This window comes from Electrophorus electricus, chromosome 9 (assembly GCF_013358815.1).
Source record: "Electrophorus electricus isolate fEleEle1 chromosome 9, fEleEle1.pri, whole genome shotgun sequence".
NCBI lineage: Eukaryota > Metazoa > Chordata > Actinopteri > Gymnotiformes > Gymnotidae > Electrophorus > Electrophorus electricus.
The window spans coordinates 14,544,906-14,564,856 of record NC_049543.1 but is presented as its reverse complement, the minus strand read 5'-3'; the positions used below and the strand labels follow the sequence as shown (position 1 = coordinate 14,564,856).

The following is a 19,951-nucleotide window of genomic DNA, read 5'->3' as shown; positions in this document are numbered from 1 at the left end:
AGATAGATAGCTAGATAGATAGATAGATAGATAGATAGATAGATAGATAGATAGATAGATAGATAGATAGATAGATAGATAGATAGATAGATAGATAGAAAATGTATTTATTTATTTATTAAAATTGCCAAGACAGTAAGCAGAGGTAGCTAATGAAGCATTACATAGTTGTGAAAAATGCAATAGAAACATATGTGCTACAAACCTGAGCCAGGAGATGTAGGGCAGACACTGAAGGAAACTCCTCACTTCACTCTCTTCATCTGTAAAGCCTCTCAGCTCTACTGGTTTCTTCATTGTTTGGAGTTTCAGCACTTCTAGGAAGAGGGAGGTCTTTCTCTCTGAGAGGTCTATGTACCAGACTGGAGGAGCTGACTGGTAAACTGGCTGTAATGCTGGAAGGACACTCCTGCCTGTTTGAGTCTCATAGTTCTTCACTTCTGAGTACAGATCCAGCAGGAAATCACACTGTGAAGTTTCAAAGCGCACACCATCTCTAAAAGGGAAGGTTGTGTAGCTGCACACAGATGTCAGCAGCTTAGTGAAACTCTCTCCGGTAGCTGCATCACACTCTGCTGCTGCAACATTCAGCTTCAGCAGAAACTTCATTATAGATCTTCTCTTTTCTTTATTATAATGACCAGGACGCTCAAACCTGTTGGAATGCAAAGAGTCAATAAGAGAGATTTAACAAAAATAAAACAATAAAAAAGCAGAAACCTAAGTAATAACAAAGTAAAAACAGACAGTGGCCGAGCTCACATTAACCCTCAATCAGCTTCAACCAGCTCAATCACACAACTATGCAGGTAGAACAGCTCAAACTGAAGTGGCACAAATGAACTGAACTGGTGGTGTACAGCAGGTATGAACACAATGAAAATAATGATTGTTCTCCTACACCCATAATGCATCCTACTGGAGAAAGTTTATTTCTTCAATTTAATTGACTAAGAAATTGAACACAAAATGATATTATACATTTCATGATTTCATGTTTTACATTTGTTTTTATCGCTTGACCGTTTAACACGGGATATGATGCCTGTAAAGATGAGGGTGAAGTGCTGGAGGTCAAAGGTCACTGCGCTCAGCTCCACTACACTGAAGAGCACTACTACACTCCACTATAGTGATGCCTAACTATGTGTTCCTTTCTGTTGGTTCTGTTCGTTTCCGCCCCTTGTTCCAGTTTTCCCCACCCTTGATTTGTCTCATCTGTTTCTTTTCTGATTTGATTGCTCTGTGTATTTATAGCTCGTGTTTCTGTGTATTCATCTCTTGTTTTTTGGGCTGTCTTCACCCTTTTTGTTTGAGTGGTGATGGACAGAGGAAACCATTGCAGTGCTTGAAATGGCCTACTACATACTACTGAAATACTGATAGGGCCACCAAACCAGTACGCTGTATGCAGTATGAGAATAAAATACATTTTTCTAGTATGAGAAAGATACCCAAATGACGTCCTACTCCAGCCTAATATTCCAGTACGCGACCAGAGCTCTTTGTAGCGTACTGCATCCCGTATGCAACGGAAGCAGGAAATCTTTCACAAGTGGGCGGAACCTTCATACGTTCACATGACTTCGTAGCATGGTTTGCATTTGGTGCATACTGGATACTATACTGCATACTGCTTTGGGGACCAGTATACAGTATACACTATGTAGTAGGCTACGTTTGGAGCTTCTTCCTGACAGTGTTGGTAAAAGATTTGAAACATTGGAGCATTGAAAGGCGATGCCAAAACAGTGACCCCTGGTGGTCTTTGAAAATTATAGCAGTCATAATTTCAAAACTGTGAAGTACAGGAAAGTATACAACACGACACCATTTTCATATTTCATTTTAAAAATCTGATGATCATTAATGATGTTTAGTTGTTAACGTTCTACAATAAAATGTTGAAAATAATTGTTTCCCTTTTTATGCGAAAATGTAATACAATAAAATGCTGCAAACTGCACTGGGAGACAACAGGTTGACATGTTCTGAAAGTTTTGTGACGTTTCTTCCCCCTTTTGGCTTCCATATTTCCCAGAAAATTTCAAGTTTTGCAGTAAAAGGATTTCACCCACTTATAGCTAGCAAGTTATAGGACAGTGCTAAACCTATCAAACAGTCCCACCACTATCCAGTCATTAGTCACATGGTAATAGTAACTATCATACAAGCTTCAGTACACTGTGTTGAATCAATGTGCTTTGCAATAGTGATATGAGCTTTGATGCCTCAGTATCCAACATCCCGTCACTACACTGGAGTTCTACTGTATGTATTCTTGCCCTGCCTGTTCGTTTTCCATATTGTTCTCTGTTCCTGTGTTCTAAATCTGTTTTTTCTTAGTTTTACCTCCGTGTTTCCCTTCCTGGTTATCCTCACTTTGTTTTTTGTTTATCATGCTTTCTGGAAATCTGCTCTTGGATTATGTTTCTGTTTTTCCTAATAAACAAAGTTCAACAACACACTTGTGTCTTGCCCTGCCTCTCTCATTGTGACAGCTAATCTCAAGGTCAAACCATTAGCTTCACTGAGAGATGCACCTATATTTAACAATACCAAGTATGTACACAGAGTTTCTAATTACATTCACATGTCTACATATAAGGACATTTTTCAGGACATCTGAATATTTTCAAAAATTTGATTTTTTAAAAAGGTGGGTTTAAATGATACAGCACAACAAAAAGCATGCCGACTACAAGCAATAAGCAATCTTTGAATGAGAATAACATAATATTTGTGTGTGTGGGTAAAATAATAATATGATGTTTAGTCCACGTTATATTTGGGCTCCATGCATGTAAATATATCTTTTATTTAAAAATTAACACATTGTCTTTTTAACCATTAGTCACTTTGAAACCATTTAAGCCTAGTAAACTCCATTTAAAATGACCTTAAAGTGTTTTAATGAGGAGTTCCTCCAAGTGCGAACTTGTATCAGTTTTTGCTGTACTGGCTGCAAGTAATAAGTTACGATATGCATAATAAATGCTAAATTTGATGGAATAAATGACTAACAAATATGAGGTAGCAATGTGATTTTAAAGGTGGTTTAGACTATTGTGTTCAAGTCTGTTCCAATCCTGGCAGGTCATGTGTGACTGGGGTTGGAGCTTCACTCAAACAGACCTTTTACATCTTGTTCTGGATTATAATCTGGCTAGTGGAATTCAGTGCCCTTTCTCCACTGGGAGAAAATGATTTTACCATTTTATGTGAGATCATCTGGAGCAGACCATTCACAAATCAGAACAGTTTCCTGTGGCTACAGTGAGGACCTCAGCTGATACTGGCATATTCACCCACTGCTTTGATATGCTCATCTCACAGATGTCACAACAAAACCCCAGAATATCTACAATGTAGATGAGACAGGATGTGACTGGTCCATGACAAATCCTGTAAGATTATGTACCGGAGTACAGGTGGAAGTGGGAGGGAACAGAACCGTCTGCATCACTGGGAAAGTTGCAGTTCTTGGTGTCAAGGTTGTTGGAGAAGATGGTGCTTTTAGACTATTTCATAAATCTCTTCCTTAAAGAATCCACTCAGTTCTCAGACTGAACCTCCCACAGGGTTTTAATATTTGATGGTCAAATCTCCAATGTGTTCCAGGGACTGGGGGCTTTTTTTCATTTTTTAACACTTAACCTCTTACTGAATAAATGCTGCTGCTGTTAATTCCTTGTAAACTATTGTCAGGAATGGCTGTCATCCTGCCGTCCCTGTTGTCACGGTTTCCGTGTCGTCTGTTTTCCTGCACTCCCTGCTTCCATGCCTTGGTTTCGTTTTCTCCACCCCTCATTTGATTGCTTGCACCTGTCCCTCGTTTCTACCTTTGGTTCATGTATTTAAACCCTGTTGTGTGCCTTGGTTGGGGCTGTTCCTTGATGGTGTGATGGAAAATATTATTTGATCATGTATTATCACGTGATTCATATGTAATGATTCATATATAATCATGTTAATCCTTTCCATCACATAATCCTATATGAATGGTTTAGTCTGCAAACTCTGTCTCTGTATATTGTGTGAACAAATGACTGTGGGAATGTTGCTTTATGACCTGCATGTGCTTTGTGACCTGCAGGGGATGTAAAGAGGGATTAGGCTTTTGTTTTCTTGCAAATGGTGTCTGTCCTTTGAAGCGTCCTGGAATATGCAGGAATGTTCATCACCAAATGGAGCAGGGAGTGCGTAAACAAGATCACAGAGCACCCCCTCCTTGGGGAGGGGGTTGAAGTTTAGATATAAGGAGTAGAGTCAGTCTACCCCTTTAGAGCTTTCGCTTTCGAGCATTAGCTCTCACACAGCTGTGTTTTGTGTGTCCTATTTTCTTTATTAAATTACTCTCTTAATCACGTCTGACTTGCTGTTTGTTCAAAATTCCACCACAATGGTTATATATGTTTATTCTAATGGTTGTTTCTTTGTACTCCGTGCCTTCGTGTTATCCTAGCCTCTGCGTTTCCTGCTCTGTTATAGCCTGCTTCTCCTGTGTGCTTTCGTGTGTTTAGTTCTCGTCGCTGTTTGTGTTTAGTTACTCGTGTATTCTAGCCCTTGTCTCGTTTGTCATGTATCCCCGTGCTCTCCGTGTTGGCTCAATGACCCTGAACTGTTAGAACCACTCTGATTCTGGATTTGCCCCTATTAAATCTCGCTCTTCTCCGCACGTGTGTCCGCCTCCTTACCGCTCAACATTACAACTATACTTTATAATTTGTCAATAAATCATGATGTAGTCTTATTTGGAACACATAAGCTTAAAACGTGCTACTGTACCAATTAAGCCGATGCCAGAATTTTGACTTATTTTATAAAATATCTATTTTAAATTATAAAATGGACATTTTATAATATAATAAATACATTTTCAAATCAGAGATTAATCTTTTATTTGCCCAACAGAGATCCAGTTTAAAATCAGTCCAATATTAGTTCATATGGAAAACGCCTGAAAAACGATTTTGGTGGGCTTATTGGATACAGTTAATGAGCTGTTATAATGTTAGTATGGAAATTAGATGTAGTTCCATATCACACAGTTATTCTTGAAGCAATATATATGACATGTGATAAACAAGGAGTTTATGCAGAGCTTTTGCATAAGGGTGCTCGGTCTTGTGAACCAAGTGGCTAGAACTAGGATGTGTTTGTTGGTTTGTTTGTTTGTTTGTCTTGTAATTGATTTTTATTGATAGGTATGTATCAATTTTATAAAACAGGTCAGGTAGAGGGTTAAAAACAGAAATTAACATACAGATACAGACCAACAAATCACTGACATGATAGTAAAAATAACAAAGTACATTCAAGATCCCCATGTCAGTCCACAGAGCTCCATGTGAATAATCTGAGAACAGTCAATTCCTAAATAACTGAAGGGCCATAAATGTTGTGATACTGGTAGCTGTTATAATGTTAGTATGGAAATTAGATGTAGTTCCATATCACACAGTTATTCTTGAAGCAATATATATGACATGTGATAAACAAGGAGTTTATGCAGAGCTTTTGCATAAGGGTGCTCGGTCGTGTGAACCAAGTGGTTAGAACTTGGACGTGTTTTGTGGTTTGTTTGTTTGTTTGTTTGTTTGTTTATCTTGTAATTGATTTTTATTGATAGGTATGTATCCATTTTATAAAACAGGCCAAGTAGAGGGTTAAAAACAGAAATTAACATACAAATACAGACCAACAAATCACTGACAAGATAGTAAAAATAACAAAGTACATTCAAGATCCCCATGTCAGTCCACAGAGCTCCATGAGAATAATCTGAGAACAGTCAATTCCTAAATAACTGAAGGGCCATAAATGTGTGGTGATACTGGTAGAGCTCCTCTCTTAAATACACATACATTACTAGTAAGAGGTTTGTCACGTCTGCCTGTGACGGTTCCTCGCTTTACCAGCAGAGGTCGCTAATTTCTGAATGGCTACTACACACTTGTCCATTACTGACCCTATTAAGGGTATTTAAACCCCTCACGGTTAAAGGTGTGACGTCTAAGACACTATGACATTAAACCTGCACTTGATTCTATGCTTTATCTGGGACTCCTTTGTGACACTTATCTGATACATGTTTGAGGTAGATTCATAAAAAAGTACATCTCAGAACTTTTTCAGATTTTTCATATCACGTTACTATTGAGATTTGATGGCTGGTTTAATAATTTTACCCTCCTCAGCAAACATTTAATCTCTAATGTAGTGATTTATATGTACTTTGAAGTGAGGTTAATTTATTAGGTTCATTCAACCCTTATTGTTGAGTATGAACTCATACTAAATGCAAATCAACATTTCATTCACACATCTAACCTCCACCATCTGCTGATCACTCACAGAGACCAACTCACAAAAACAAAGACCAGTTAAAATCTCATTAACATGCAAAACAAACAGATTCAAACTTAAACGTCACCCCTGTAATACTTATAAAAGCTTCTCACTCACCTCAGCTGGGAGATGTAGGGCAGACACTGAAGGAAACTCCTCACTTCACTCTCTTCATATGACCAGCCTCTCAGCTCTACTGGTTTCTTCACTGTTTGGAGTTTCAGCACTTCTAGGAAGAGGGAGGTCTTTCTCTCTAAGAGGTCTATTTTCCAGACTGCAGGAGCTGACTGGTAAACTGGCTGTAATGCTGGAAGGACACTCCTGCCTGTTTGAGTCTCATAGGTCTTCACTTCTGAGTACAGATCCAGCAGGAAATCACACTGATAAGCACTCTTAGAATATAAAGGGAAGGTTGTGTAGCTGCACACAGATGTCAGCAGCTTAGTGAAACTCTCTCCGGTAGCTGCATCACACTCTGCTGCTGCAACATTCAGCTTCAGCAGAAACTTCATTATAGATCTTCTCTTTTCTTTATTATAATGACCAGGACGCTCAAACCTGTTGGAATGCAAAGAGTCAATAAGAGAGATTTAACAAAAATAAAACAATAAAAAAGCAGAAACCTAAGTAATAACAAAGTAAAAACAGACAGTGGCCGAGCTCACATTAACCCTCAATCAGCTTCAACCAGCTCAATCACACAACTATGCAGGTAGAACAGCTCAAACTGAAGTGGCACAAATGAACTGAACTGGTGGTGTACAGCAGGTATGAACACAATGAAAATAATGATTGTTCTCCTACACCCATAATGCACCCTACTGGAGAAAGTTTGTTTCTTCAACTTCATTGACTAAGAAATTTAATGCAAAATGATATTATACATTTCATGATTTCATGTTTTCCATTTGTTTTTATCGCTTGACCGTTTAACACGGGATATGATGCCTGTAAAGATGAGGGTGAAGTGCTGGAGGTCAAAGGTCACTGCGCTCAGCTCCACTACACTGAAGAGCACTACTACACTCCACTATAGTGATGCCTAACTATGTGTTCCTTTCTGTTGGTTCTGTTCGTTTCCGCCCCTTGTTCCAGTTTTCCCCACCCTTGATTTGTCTCATCTGTTTCTTTTCTGATTTGATTGCTCTGTGTATTTATACCTCGTGTTTCTGTGTCTTCATCTCTTGTTTTTTTGGGCTGTCTTCACCCTTTTTGTTTGAGTAGTGATGGACAGAGGAAACCATTGCAGTGCTTGAAATGGCCTACTACATACTACTGAAATACTGATAGGGCCACCAAACCAGTACGCTGTATGCAGTATGAGAATAAAATACATTTTTCTAGTATGAGAAAGATACACAAATGACGTCCTACTCCAGGCTAATATTCCAGTACACGAGCAGAGCTCTTTGTAGCGTACTGCATCCCGTATGCAACGGTGGCAGAAAATCTTTCACAAGTGGGCGGAACCTTCATACGTTCACATGACTCCGTAGCATGGTTTGCATTTGGTGCATACTGGATACTAAACTGCATACTGCTTTGGGGACCAGTATACAGTATACACTATGTAGTAGGCTACGTTTGGAGCTTCTTCCTGACAGTGTTGGTAAAAGATTTGAAACATTGGAGCATTGAAAGGCGATGCCAAAACAGTGGCCCCTGGTGGTCTTTGAAAATTATAGCAGTCATAATTTCAAAACTGTGAAGTACAGGAAAGTATACAACACGACACCATTTTCATATTTCATTTCAAAAATCTGATGATCATTAATGATGTTTAGTTGTTAACGTTCTACAATAAAATGTTGAAAATAATTGTTTCCATTTTTATGCGAAAATGTAATACAATAAAATGCTGCAAACTGCACTGGGAGACAACAGGTTGACATGTTCTGAAAGTTTTGTGACGTTTCTTCCCCCTTTTGGCTTCCATATTTTCCAGACAATTTCAAGTTTTGTAGTAAAAGGATTTCACCCCCTTATAACTAGCAAGTTATAGGACAGTGCTAAACCTATCAAACAGTCCCACCACTATCCAGTCATTAGTCACATGGTAATAGTAACTATCATACAAGCTTCAGTACACTGTGTTGAATCAATGTGCTTTGCAATAGTGATATGAGCTTTGATGCCTCAGTATCCAACATCCCGTCACTACACTGGAGTTCTACTGTATGTATTCTTGCCCTGCCTGTTCGTTTTCCATATTGTTCTCTGTTCCCGTGTTCTAAATCTGTTTTTATTAGTTTTACCTCCGTGTTTCCCTTCCTGGTTATCCTCACTTTGTTTTTTGTTTATCATGCTTTCTGGAAATCTGCTCTTGGATTATGTTTCTGTTTTTCCTAATAAACAAAGTTCAACAACACACTTGTGTCTTGCCCTGCCTCTCTCATTGTGACAGCTAATCTCAAGGTCAAACCATTAGCTTCACTGAGAGATGCACCTATATTTAACAATACCAAGTATGCACACAGAGTTTCTAATTACATTCACATGTCTACATATAAGGACATTTTTCTGGACATCTGAATATTTTCAAAAATTTGATTTTTTAAAAAGGTGGGTTTAAATGATACAGCACAACAAAAAGCATGCCGACTACAAGCAATAAGCAATCTTTGAATGAGAATAACATAATATTTCTGTGTGTGGGTAAAATAATAATATGATGCTTAGTCCACGTTATATTTGGGCTCCATGCATGTAAATATATCTTTTATTTAAAAATTAACACATTGTCTTTTTAACCATTAGTCACTTTGAAACCATTTAAGCCTAGTAAACTCCATTTAAAATGACCTTAAAGTGTTTTAATGAGGAGTTCCTCCAAGTGCGAACTTTTATCAGTTTTCGCTGTACTGGCTGCAAGTAATAAATTACGATATGCATAATAAATGCTAAATTTAATGGAATAAATGAATAACAAATATGATGTTGCAATGTGATTTTAAAGGTGGTTTAGACTATTGTGTTCAAGTCTGTACAATAAAATGCTGCAAACTGCACTGGGAGACAACAGGTTGACATGTTCTGAAAGTTTTGTGACGTTTCTTCCCCCTTTTAGCTTCCATATTTTCCAGAAAATTTCAAGTTTTGTAGTAAAAGGATTTCACCCCCTTATAGCAAGCAAGTTATAGGACAGTGCTAAACCTATCAAACAGTCCCACCACTATCCAGTCATTAGTCACATGGTAATAGTAACTATCATACAAGCTTCAGTACACTGTGTTGAATCAATGTGCTTTGCAATAGTGATATGAGCTTTGATGCCTCAGTATCCAACATCCCGTCACTACACTGGAGTTCTACTGTATGTATTCTTGCCCCGCCTGTTCGTTTTCCATATTGTTCTCTGTTCCCGTGTTCTTAATCTGTTTTTATTAGTTTTACCTCCGTGTTTCCCTTCCTGCTTATCCTCACTTTGTTTTAAGTTTATCATGCATTCTGGAAACCTGTTCTTGGATTATGTTTCTCAGTCTGAACTTCCCACAGGGTTTTAATATTTTATGGTCAAATCTCCCATGTGTTCCAGGGATTGTTGTTTTTTCCATTTTTTAATACTTAACCTCTTACTGAATAAATGTTGCTGCTGTTAATTCTTTGTAAACTGTACTTTATTTTTTGTCAATAAATCATGATGTAGTCTTACTTGGAACACACAAGCTTAAAAGGTGCTACTCTACCAATTAAGCCGATGCCAGAATTTTGACTTACTTTATAAAATATCTATTTTAAATTATAAAAGGGACATTTTATAATATAATGAATACATTTTCAAATTAGAGATTAATCTTGCATTTGCCTAACAGAGATCCATTTTAAATCAGCTCAATATCAGTTCAATAATGAAAATACCTGAAAAACAATTTTGTTGGGCTCATTGGATACAGTTAATGAGCTGTTATAATGTTAGTATGGAAGTTAGAAGTAGTTCCATATCACACAGTTATTCTTGAAGCAATATATATGACATGTGATAAACAAGGAGTTTATGCAGAGCTTTTGCATAAGGGTCCTCAGTCTTATGAACCAAGTGGTTAGAACTTGGACGTGTTTTGTGGTTTGTTTGTTTGTCGTGTTATTTGTTTGATTTTATTGATGGGTATGTATCCATTTTATAAAACAGGCCAGGTAAAGGGTTAAAAACAGAAATTAACATACAGATACAGACCAGCAAATCACTGACATGATAGTAAAAATAACAAAGTACATTCAAGATCCCCATGTCAGTCCACAGAGCTCCATGAGAATAATCTGAGAACAGTCAATTCCTAAATAACTGAAGGGCCATAAATGTTGTGATACTGGTAGAGCTCCTCTCTTACATACACATACATTACTAGTAAGAGGTTTGTCACGTCTGCCTGTGACGGCTCCTCCTTTTACCAGCAGAGGTCGCTAATTTCTGAATAGCGACTAATTGTCACACACTTGTCTATTACTGACCCTATTAAGGGTATTTAAACACCTCATGGTTAAAGGTGTGACGTCTAAGACACTATGACATTAAACCTGCACTTGCTTCTATGCTTTATCTGGCTCTCCTTTGTGACACTTATCTGATACATGTTTGAGGTAGATTCATAAAAAATAACTTCTCAGAACTTTCTGATTTTTCAGATCACGTTACTATTGAGATTTGATGGCTTGTTTATTCATTTTTCCCTCCTCAGCAAACACTTAATCTCTAATGTAGTGATTTATATATACTTTGAAGTGAGGTTAATTTATTAGGTTCATTCAAACCTTATTTCTGATTTAGTATCTGAATGTGGAGTTGGTCAAACTTTTATATTCCTGAACTCATACCAAATGCAAATTAACATTTCATTCACACATCTAACCTGCACCATCTGCTGATCACTCACCAACTCAAAAAAAAAAGAACAGCTAAAATCTCATTAACATGCAAAACAAACAGGTTCAAACTTAAACGTTACTCCTGTAATACTTATAAAAGCTTCTTACTCACCTCAGCTGGGAGATGTAGGGCAGACACTGAAGGAAACTCCTTACTTCACTCTCTCTTCATCTGACCAACCTCTCAATTCTACTGGTTTATTCAATGTTTGGAGTTTCAACACTTCTAAGTAAGAGGTCTTTCTCTCTGAGATGTCTATGTTCCAGACTGCAGGAGCTGACTGGTAAACTGGCTGTAATGCTGGCAGGGCATTCTTGCCTGTCTGAGTCTCATATTTCTTCATATGTGAGTACAGATCCAGGAGGAAGTTACAGTGTTCACGTTTTAAAACAAGATAAAATCACTCTCTGCAGAGACACTCTGATGAAGAGCAGCATGCAGGCTCACATCAAGCAGGAATGTTCTCATTCTCAGGTCTAAGGAAAATTCTCTCAGATTGTCTTGTAACACAAAACTAGACATTCCTGCTCTCTACCCTACAAAGGCCTCTAACCTCAACCTTCATTAGGGTGCCCAGACCTCCAGATTAAGGCTAACAGTACGTTAGCCCACTGCCTTTATGCCAAGGGCTAGAGGAGCTTTTCCTCTATGGCCAGTAGATTATGGTTTTATGATCTCCACACCTGCCCTTCATCTTCTGCGTGGGGGTGGAACATACTGGAATGATCATCTCATAGACCCAATCAGGCGAGAGCAACCACTTATATCACAGCTGTTACATTTGAGAGATGCTTGTATAGGTTGTAGTGATGAGAGTGACAATGAAGACAAACCTTCTTTATGATCCTGAGGAAAATTGTAACCAACATTTTCTGTACAGAATTGATGTGCAAATCTAATAGTTTGGAGCTTCAAATCTTAAATATGAATCTTTAATGTTTATAAACTGCCTATAAGCAGGCTTGGCCTGCCTCAGATGAAACCCTGGTGTAGAGAGAGACCTCTGCAATGGCAAGTGACTCCCTCTGTATCTACTCATCACTGTGCAGGCATGCATGGCTGATATGAAGAGGTGAGGGTCTCTCTCAGGTCCTGTCCACACCTGGCATGAACATGCGTCTTGGGTGATCCAATCACAAGGAACTTGTTTTAATATTTGATGGTCAAATCTCCCATGTGCTCCAGGAACTGGGGGCTTTGTTTCATTTTTCTTTGTAAACTATACTCTATAATTTGTCAATAAATCATGATGTAGACTTATTTGGAACACACAAGTTTAAAAGCTGCTACTGCACCAAATAAGATGATGTCAGACTTTTGACTTACTTTATAAAATATCTATTTTAAATTATAAAATGGACATTTTATAATATAATAAATACATTTTCAAATCAGAGATTAATCTTTTATTTGCCCAACAGAGATCCAGTTTAAAATCAGTCCAATATCAGTTCATATGGAAAATGCCTGAAAAACGATTTTGGTGGGCTTATTGGATACAGTTAAGGAGCTGTTATAATGTTAGTATGGAAATTAGATGTAGTTTGATATCACACAGTTATTCTTGAAGCAATATATATGACGTGATAAACAAGGAGTTTATGCAGAGCTTTTGCATAAGGGGCCTCGGTCTTATGAACCAAGTGGTTAGAACTTGGACGTGTTTTGTGGTTTGTTTGTTTGTCATGTTATTTGTTTGATTTTATTAATGGGTATGTATCCATTTTATAAAACAGGCCAGGTAGAGGGTTAAAAACAGAAATTAACATGCAGATACAGACCAACAAATCACTGACATGATAGTAAACATAACAAAGTACATTCAAGATCCCCATGTCAGTCCACAGAGCTCCACGAGAATAATCTGAGAACAGTCAATTCATAAATAACTGAAGGGCCATAAATGTTGTGATACTGGTAGAGCACCTTTCTTAAATACAGATACATTACTAGTAAGAGGTTTGTCACGTCTGCCTGTGACAGCTCCTCCTTTTACCAGCAGAGGTCGCTAATTTCTGAATAGCGACTAACTGTCACACACTTGTCTATTACTGACCCTATTAAGGGTATTTAAACCCCTCACGGTTAAAGGTGTGACGTCTAAGACACTATGACATTAAACCTGCACTTGATTCTATGCTTTATCTGGGACTCCTTTGTGACACTTATCTGATACATGTTTGAGGTAGATTCATAAAAAATTACATCTCAGAACTTTTTCAGATTTTTCATATCACGTTACTATTGTGATTTGATGGCTGGTTTAATAATTTTACCCTCGTCAGCAAACACTTAATCTCTAATGTAGTGATTTATATGTACTTTGAAGTGAGGTTAATTTATTAGGTTCATTCAACCATTATTTCTGATTTAGTATCTGAATGTGGAGTTGGCCAAACGTTTATAATCCTGAACTCATACCAAATGCAAATCAACATTTCATTCACACATCTAACCTGCACCATCTGCTGATCACTCACAGTGACACAGTAATACTTATAAAAGCTTCTCACTCACCTCAGCTGGGAGATGTAGGGCAGACACTGAAGGAAACTCTTCACTTCACTCTCTTCATCTGTAAAGCCTCTCAGCTCTACTGGTTTCTTCATTGTTTGGAGTTTCAGCACTTCTAGGAAGAGGGAGGTCTTTCTCTCTGAGAGGTCTATGTTCCAGACTGCAGGAGCTGACTGGTAAACTGGCTGTAATGCTGGAAGGACACTCCTGCCTGTTTGAGTCTCATAGTCCTTCACTTGTGAGAACAGCTCCAGCAGGAAATCACACTGTGAAGTTTTAATGCGCACATCATCTCGAAAAGGGAAGGTTGTGTAGCTGCACACAGATGTCAGCAGCTTAGTGAAACTCTCTCCTGTAGCTGCATCACACTCTGCTGCTGCAACATTCAGCTTCAGCAGAAACTCTACTGTGGACAGTTTCTTTTTTGTATCATAATGAAACCTGTTGGAATAGAGAAAGAATCACAAAACAGAGATTAAATGAAGCTAACTAATAAAATAAGCATAAATATAAAGTAACAACAGATATACTGACAGGAGAAACATCATTATATGTGAAAAGTGATTTCTATTGTAGTGACCACACCCTTTGTCAGATCAGTCATGTAAGCATGCAGATGGCAGGACAGCACAAACTGGGGCAAAATAAACTGGCCTTGTAATGCAGGTCTAACAATAACAACAAAATCACTCTTTAATGTCCTCCTACACTCATGGTCTCCCTCCTAGAGGCAGTGTGTTGAACTTAGAATTTCATGTAAGTGATGAATTTGTCTGTGACTGTGATTTTGTGGGGTTATTTGCCAACTCGCTAAACTCACTTGTGGGCTTTAACTTACGAGGAGCGTACCGGACTGCCCTGAGGGAGGAAGGGATTCTGCCATCCTCCCTCTGTTTGAATTGTCTTCTGGGATTTCGGTTCCTAGCCCGCCTCATAGAGAGTAGGAACCGGGCAGAGCTGTACAGTGTTTGTTTATGTGTACATGGCAGCCTGGGGCTCGCAGTCCTGGAAAGGATGCATCAGAGCCACACCCCAAGTCACATGGTACAGCCTGCCGCATGCAGGTGCGTTCACCCTTGTGTGTAGCCACACTCCCGTGATAGCACGCACCTGCACGGGGTTTAATGTTGAGAGTTTGTCTGTCTATTTAAACCCCTGTCAGCGCGTACCTCAGTGTTGGTCATTAATGTTAGTGTCGATGTTGTAGCTAATGTCTCTGTTAATGTAAATGTTAAATACCCCTGTTTCTGTTAGTGTTCAAACTGTTTGTATGTTTATGTTCACTATAGTCCCTATGTATGAGTTGTCTTTCGTGTTTAATGTTATTAGATGTTTTGCCGCGTCTATGGAGTCTGTGCTTCCTGTTCCATGCCCTGCTGCACTCGGGCCGCCGTTACACATAAATGTATCAGTAAATCTCCAGTTGCCTCCAGTTATTTTTTTCCATTACAGAATGTTTGTAAGTTTTGATAGTAGTGTAGCTTATACACATTATTTTGCTTTCTTTGCAAGACCTGTTGGTAGTCACACTTCCAGAAATATTCAACCACACATCATTTCACTAATCATTACCAGTTCAACCACACATTATCTCATTAATCATTACCAGTTTCAATACCAAAGTCATCCTCACATTAGAGGTTCTTTCTTTCTCTGAACCAGAAAACAGAGTGCAGGAACCAAAGGTGAATAATGCTAAGAATCTAAAAACTGACTTCTTAGGATGTTAAATGTATCTTCTAGATGAAAAACAACAAAACTCAAATGATTTCTAGCTATGCAATCATCCTATTTCCTTTATTTATCCATCCCCATCACATGCATAAAATCACCTATAAGCATATCAGAGTCATGCCCCCCCCCAAAAAAAAGTTAATTTCTTATGTGCTGAATACATTTTTAGATTTTGGAGCAAAATTCATTTAGTAATGGCAGTGGTAGCTCAGTGGTTAAGGTACTTGACTTTTTATCAGAAGGTTGCTAGTTCATATTCCAGCGTTGCCACTGTTGGGCACCTGAGCAAGGCCCTTAACCCTCAATTGCTCAAGGTGTACTCAGTCATAATTGTAAGTCGCTTTGGATAAAAGTGTCAGGTAAATGTAAATTAAGCTCATCCAAATTCTGTTGTTTTTGTTTTGCATTTTAGTACGAGTGTGAACTAGAGTAGCTAGAGCAAGAACTCCTGCAAAGTGAATACACAACATTTCCTTCCATGCTTTATAGGGCTGAGCACTGCTCACATTCATAACAACTGACAAAGCAACATTTCATTCACTTACAGTTAGCAGACACTCTTATCCAAAGTGACTTACAATTATGCTACAGATGCAGGCGAGTGTAGTGTTAGGACTCTTGCCCAAGAACTCTTACTGGTATAGCCCAGACAGGAGACTGAGCCACAGTACACCACAGTGGACACAGTATGGTTACCCACTAAACTATACCAACAACATGTCTGATCACTGACCCCCTCCTCCAAGACTCCTCCCTGTTTTACATCTGGTTTTTGTGTGTATGCGTACGTGTGTGTGTGTGTGTGTGTGTGTGTGGTCGTTGCCACACCTCTCTCATGTGCCACACCTGTTCATTGTTAATATATGTATTTAAGGTCCTGTTTAGTTGTTAGTCGCTGTTGGTGTTTGACCTCATGTAGGCTGTTGTAAACCACTTTATCGTGTTTAGAGTCCTGATTGTCATTTATTACATTTTGTCTTCTTTATACTTAGTGTTGTGGTTCGTGTTTGGTTACATGTTATAATAAAAGTCTGTGTTTGTGTGACACAGCTCATCTCTGCATCCTTCTGCACCCCGCCCATCATTACAACCAATACCAGTCACAGATTCATCATAGTGAGGCAACAACTCACAAAAACAAACAAAATGACCAAACTCATTACCTCACAGAAAAAATTAGATTAAACATTATTATTTAACTTATATTAAACATTACACCTGTAATACACATAACAGCTTCTCACTCACCTCAGCTGGGAGATGTAGGGCAGACACTGAAGGAAACTCCTCACTTCGCTCTCTTCATCTGTAAAGCCGCTCAGCTCCACTGGTTTCTTCACTGTTTGCAGTTTCAGCACTTTTAGGAAGAGGGAGGTCTTTCTCTCTGAGACATTTATGCACCACTCTGAAATGTGATATGAAAATAGTAACCATTTAAAATGACTTAAAGCGTAAAGTTGTGAATTTATCACTTATCACCATATAGAACTATTACCAGAGGTTAAACTCACTGTCTACAGGGACCTCTGCTTCCTCACTGGGTCTGCTCATATCTCCCTCTACATAGACAGCGGAGACTCTGACTCTGTAACAGGTGCTGCAGGGGACAGTTATGGTGCATTCACACCCAGGCCCCTCTGTTAGAATGGACTGCCAGCCCTCCAGAGCAGCCTCCATATACTCCACCATGTAGCAGAGCACAGGGGTGTCTCCATCAGCCTTCCTCCAGGTAACAGTCAGAGATTTCTGAGTCTGTTTGAGAAGTATAGGTCCAGGTCTGGCTCTAGGAAGCGTCTGGAACTCTTTGATTCTGCTATAGTTGCTCAAGCTGTTATAGTCCATTACAGTGTATCTCAGCTGATACTGAGCCGCTGGCGTCAGACCCCAAACCACACAGTTCTCTCCAGTACAAAATACACTTTTCCATTTCCTATCAGCAATGTTTCTGCAGCTCACTGTTCTGAATTCAATTCTGTAATGATTAAGCACTTGGGTCTCGGATCTTTGCAGCCTCACAGTAACACTAGTTTGTTTTATATTAAGTATTTCTGGGAGCTCTGGCTTCATCTCAAGGTTCACACTGCAGTTCACAATATTACCACACTGGTAAAGATATATAGAAGATCCAGGAAGCTGTGGCACAGGTACAACTGCAGCGATGAACTCTGTCTGGTCTGCATCTTCATTTGTCTCTTTTGTGCACATAAATGAATGAAGATCAGAGAGGATTTTCTGACTGGTATCAGGAAGTCTGAATGGTAGATGTGTCTCTTGTGTGTTCACTGTGCTCACTAAATCAATGTGCTGCTTCAGAGCTGAGAGAAATGGATCTTTATCCTCCAATGAGGTGAGAGTGAAACACAACACTGTGTCCTGGGAGTCCCGTAAGATGCACATCAACTCCTCCTGTGATTTTACAGTGGTGATGTTTTTCTCTCTGCATGCCTGCAAAGCCCTCACCTCAGCATCTTTGTTTAGGAACCACTGCTGGATGTTCTCTGGACTGAAAGGTGATTGGCCATGTCTCTTCAGAAGATCTTCCAAACCCCTCCCCTCTTTTTGTCCTCTCTCTCGTTTGGTCTTAATGCAGGAGGCAAGTGCTTTCTGAATCTCTAACTGATATTTCTGCAGATGAGAAGAAATCTCAGAAAGAGATTCTTTGATGGCTGGAAACCTTGTAAAGACACCAAAACTGGAGTAAATGGTCATCATATCAAGACAAATGCTAAGATGACACTTCAGATGCTCCAGAACATTCTCTGTTTTGAGCAGTATGTGATCATTTAATTCTCCAGCTGCACAAGCAGATGTTTGGTCTACATTCTTCAGAGGGTAGAGCCAGACTTTCAGAGGGACTGTTTTCTCACCTTGTGGCCCTAAGGTTTGTAAGGAGCTGTACATTTTTATTGCCGTATCAAAATTCACAAGACTTTTGCAATTGCCTCCATCAGTATAAACAGCACAATCAAACAAACATTTTGTCTGCTGATTTTCATCAAGATCAGAAAGTAGTTCAATTGCACTATGGGAAATGAAATTTCTCCTGATTACTTCATTTAGTGCAGTACTTCCCTCCCGGCTTTCCCTTTTGTCATCAAAGACAAAAAACGCTTGGATTCCATAGAGCACAGCCACAACCACGTGTGTAGCTGTTTTCTGACTGGTCAGCGAGAGAGGAGCTCCACTGTGCAACAGCGTGTGACTGAGCATGTCCAGTCTGGTGGAGGTTCTGTAGCACAGAGTGACTCTGTCCTGCAGCTGGGACTGAGTGGGGTGATTCAGAAAGGCAGCAGCTCCAGACACCTCCACCAATCCAGCTACAACACTGGCCCTTAGAGGAGTGGTCAGGTCCAGAGCTCCGAGTCTCTCCTGCAGGGAGTCTCTCTCTAAAATACGCACATCCGTGTGGGGTCGAGACAGAGATAGTTTCATAGAGGACAGAGTGCTCTCATCCCATAGAAAGGCATCTACGATAAAAATAATCAAATATCACAGCATCAACAAATCTGTATTATGGCCACAAAATTAAGTTGGATCACCTCAACATTGTAGATTTCTACTCAGCATGTGTCTGGTCCAGTATCTACAGCTAGACAATTACCTGATCCCTTTTACTTTTTATGTGGCATAACTACACATATTATATATATAGTACTGTGCCAAAGGCTTAGATACCCCATGAAATTTCAATTAATTCATCTGAACAGTAATTGCTTATTCATAAAGCACTACAGAACATGCCATAGACAAACACTAATACAGTAAAGCATCAGTGCAGAAAAACATTAGTACAATAACCTTTTGGGAGTGTTTTTTTCCAACATGCTACTGATATCATGTTGGGTGGATAGAACACAGATTTGGTTTCCAAATCTCCTTGCAGGTTTTCACTTGAGGAGCATAATAAATGCCTCAAACACATGGACATATACTTAGGATTTACAGACGGATACAACTGAATCTCGTTTCTATTTGATGCATTTCCATGGAAGCATCTAAAACCAAGTTTTTTTGCCAACGTGAACAACAATGTATAATGTAAAATATGAAGCTGTGTGTTGCAAAACATGTAAACTCTAGTGTACATGTAGAGTTTATTAAGCAAAGTACAGTATTACAGTAAACCCTTTTACCTGAGCTGAAAGAATCACTGCGACAGTCATAAAACATCCCAAGATTCAAACGACGTCCAAGAGCAGCCATTTCTACTAAGCCTGAAGACAGTGGTGTGAGATTCACTGGTTACTTAACTGTGGTACTGAGTCTAATCATACAGACGTTACAGAGAAAACTACAGGTGAGGAACTTCACTGAAATGGCAGTATTGTACCCCACCTTCTTCAAGTCCTCTGCAGAGTATCTTTGCCAGGTAAGTCAGTTCTGTATCAGCTCTCTGCAAGTTCTTAGAGGACAAAACAGCATATGTTTACATTTCAAAACACAGGAACTGTGCAATTATGGATATGTTTTCTCCAGTGTAACAAACCT

At 39.0% G+C, this 19,951-nt stretch overlaps 1 protein-coding gene across 7 annotated transcripts in view; it reads right to left on the bottom strand.

Annotated features, from left to right (window-relative positions):
* The window catches only part of LOC113569091, a 251,840-nt gene that overhangs the window by 34,245 nt on the left and 197,644 nt on the right, over nt 1-19,951 (bottom strand). For 4 of the 7 annotated variants that reach the window (XM_035529663.1, XM_035529662.1, XM_035529666.1 and 1 more), the window contains 6 exons: nt 19,799-19,865; nt 19,597-19,677; nt 16,975-18,930; nt 16,712-16,868; nt 13,733-14,170; nt 6,469-6,909 (listed from right to left, as the gene is read on the bottom strand). In XM_035529663.1, the coding sequence (XP_035385556.1) occupies nt 6,469-6,909; nt 13,733-14,170; nt 16,712-16,868; nt 16,975-18,930; nt 19,597-19,677; nt 19,799-19,865 (3,140 nt within the window). Of the gene's footprint in view, nt 1-205; nt 656-6,468; nt 6,910-13,732; nt 14,171-16,711; nt 16,869-16,974; nt 18,931-19,596; nt 19,678-19,798; nt 19,866-19,951 lie in introns of all 7 variants that reach the window. The other 3 variants (XM_035529667.1, XM_035529668.1, XM_035529665.1) reach the window with 2 other exon arrangements.